This window comes from Pediculus humanus, genomic scaffold (assembly GCF_000006295.1).
Source record: "Pediculus humanus corporis 1103172108294 genomic scaffold, whole genome shotgun sequence".
Taxonomy (NCBI): domain Eukaryota; kingdom Metazoa; phylum Arthropoda; class Insecta; order Psocodea; family Pediculidae; genus Pediculus; species Pediculus humanus.
In genome coordinates, this window is record NW_002987863.1 from 376,898 (window position 1) to 378,422 (window position 1,525).

General features: G+C 27.3%; 1 protein-coding gene across 1 annotated transcript; it reads left to right on the forward strand.

Moving 5' to 3' along the window:
* Positions 1-658: 658 nt before the first annotated feature.
* Positions 659-1,378, forward strand: Phum_PHUM551140 (40S ribosomal protein S20, putative; the record flags this gene model as incomplete). Its single annotated transcript, XM_002431797.1, has 3 exons — positions 659-707; positions 955-1,097; positions 1,196-1,378. 3 exons carry the CDS (start codon positions 659-661, stop codon positions 1,376-1,378), a joined length of 375 nt encoding a protein of 124 aa, XP_002431842.1.
* Positions 1,379-1,525: the final 147 nt, after the last annotated feature.

A 1,525-nucleotide genomic window follows, 5' to 3' on the forward strand; every position in this document is an offset into this window, starting at 1 on the left:
AATCCTGGAGAGGAAAATAGAGAGAGAGAGAAAGGAAAACAAATGGAAAATGTTGGTTTTTTTTAATTTTAAGTTTTATCACAATATTATTATTATTATTAGTAATATTTTTCAATTAGATTAAAATTCATTTTTTTCTTTTTTTTTTTTTTTGTTTCAGTGAACTATAAAAAAAATGAGTTTAAAGACTGATACAGTTTTTTTTTTGTTTTGTGGCACAGGGTTAAGAAAAATTCTAATTTTTTAAACCTTAAAATTATTTTCAAAAGAAATCATTACAATATTATTATTATTTTTTTTTTTATGTACAATTCAAAAGAGATGAATTATTCCCTTCGATAATAATAATTTTTAATTACTGTGTTTTTTTATTTTATTTTATTTTAATTTTATTTTATTATTATTATTATTATTTTAGATGGTAGTTGAGAGAGGTATGTTAAATATTATTGATCTTGGTAGAAAGTAAAAATATTTAAAATAATATAGATGTTTCTTTTTATGATTTTATTTATTTATTTTTATTTATTTATTTAAATGTTAGTTAATTATGAAAAAAGTTTAAATTTTTTTAATGTGTTGTCTAAAAAGAGGTTTTACGTCGTTGGATCCAATCAGAGAGTAAAATGATAAGGAAAGCGTAGTAATTAAACCGGATATGACCGACTGCGGTCGTGGCACTAGCATAAACGAGTCGTCTCATAATTGTATCCGTTCTATCCGAATGGAAACGTGATTGTTTTGTGGTTGTCTGGTTCAGCGCTGATCAATTTTTCTTCTAGTTGATTATCTCGACCAGGGATAGTAATTTTTAATATGGTAAATATTATTATTCATTTATTATATTGTTGAGCGTGCTAATGAGAAACGTACACGTTGTTTTTTTATGGTTAAATATATGACGACATGTGCTTTGGTTACAGTCTACCTTTAAGGACCCCGAAAAGCCCACAGTAGAAGCCGCTGTAATTCACAGGATAAGAATTACATTAACATCTCGAAATGTAAGAAGTTTAGAAAAGGTTTGCACCGATTTAATTAACGGTGCTAAAAAACAACGTTTAAAAGTTAAGGGACCCGTTAGAATGCCCACCAAGGTAAGCCTGTGACACCATCTCACATGACAATTTTCATAAAAACTCGATTTTTAACTCGAACTCATTTCAAATATCCAATACGATTTGATATTGTTTAGATTTTACGTATCACAACAAGAAAAACTCCTTGTGGAGAAGGGTCTAAAACGTGGGATCGTTTTCAAATGAGAATTCATAAAAGAGTTATAGATCTTCATTCTCCATCTGAAATTGTCAAACAGATAACTTCTATCAATATTGAACCGGGAGTTGAAGTTGAAGTGACAATTGCAGATGCTTAACTTGTAGGACCTATTGTAAAAATACATTTCTAATATTTGCTACAAGTTATATGAAATAAATTGGTTTTTTTTATAAAACATATTTTATGTTATACTTTTTATAACCATCTGTTATTTAATTCGGTTTTACTATTGACCTGTAGTAAT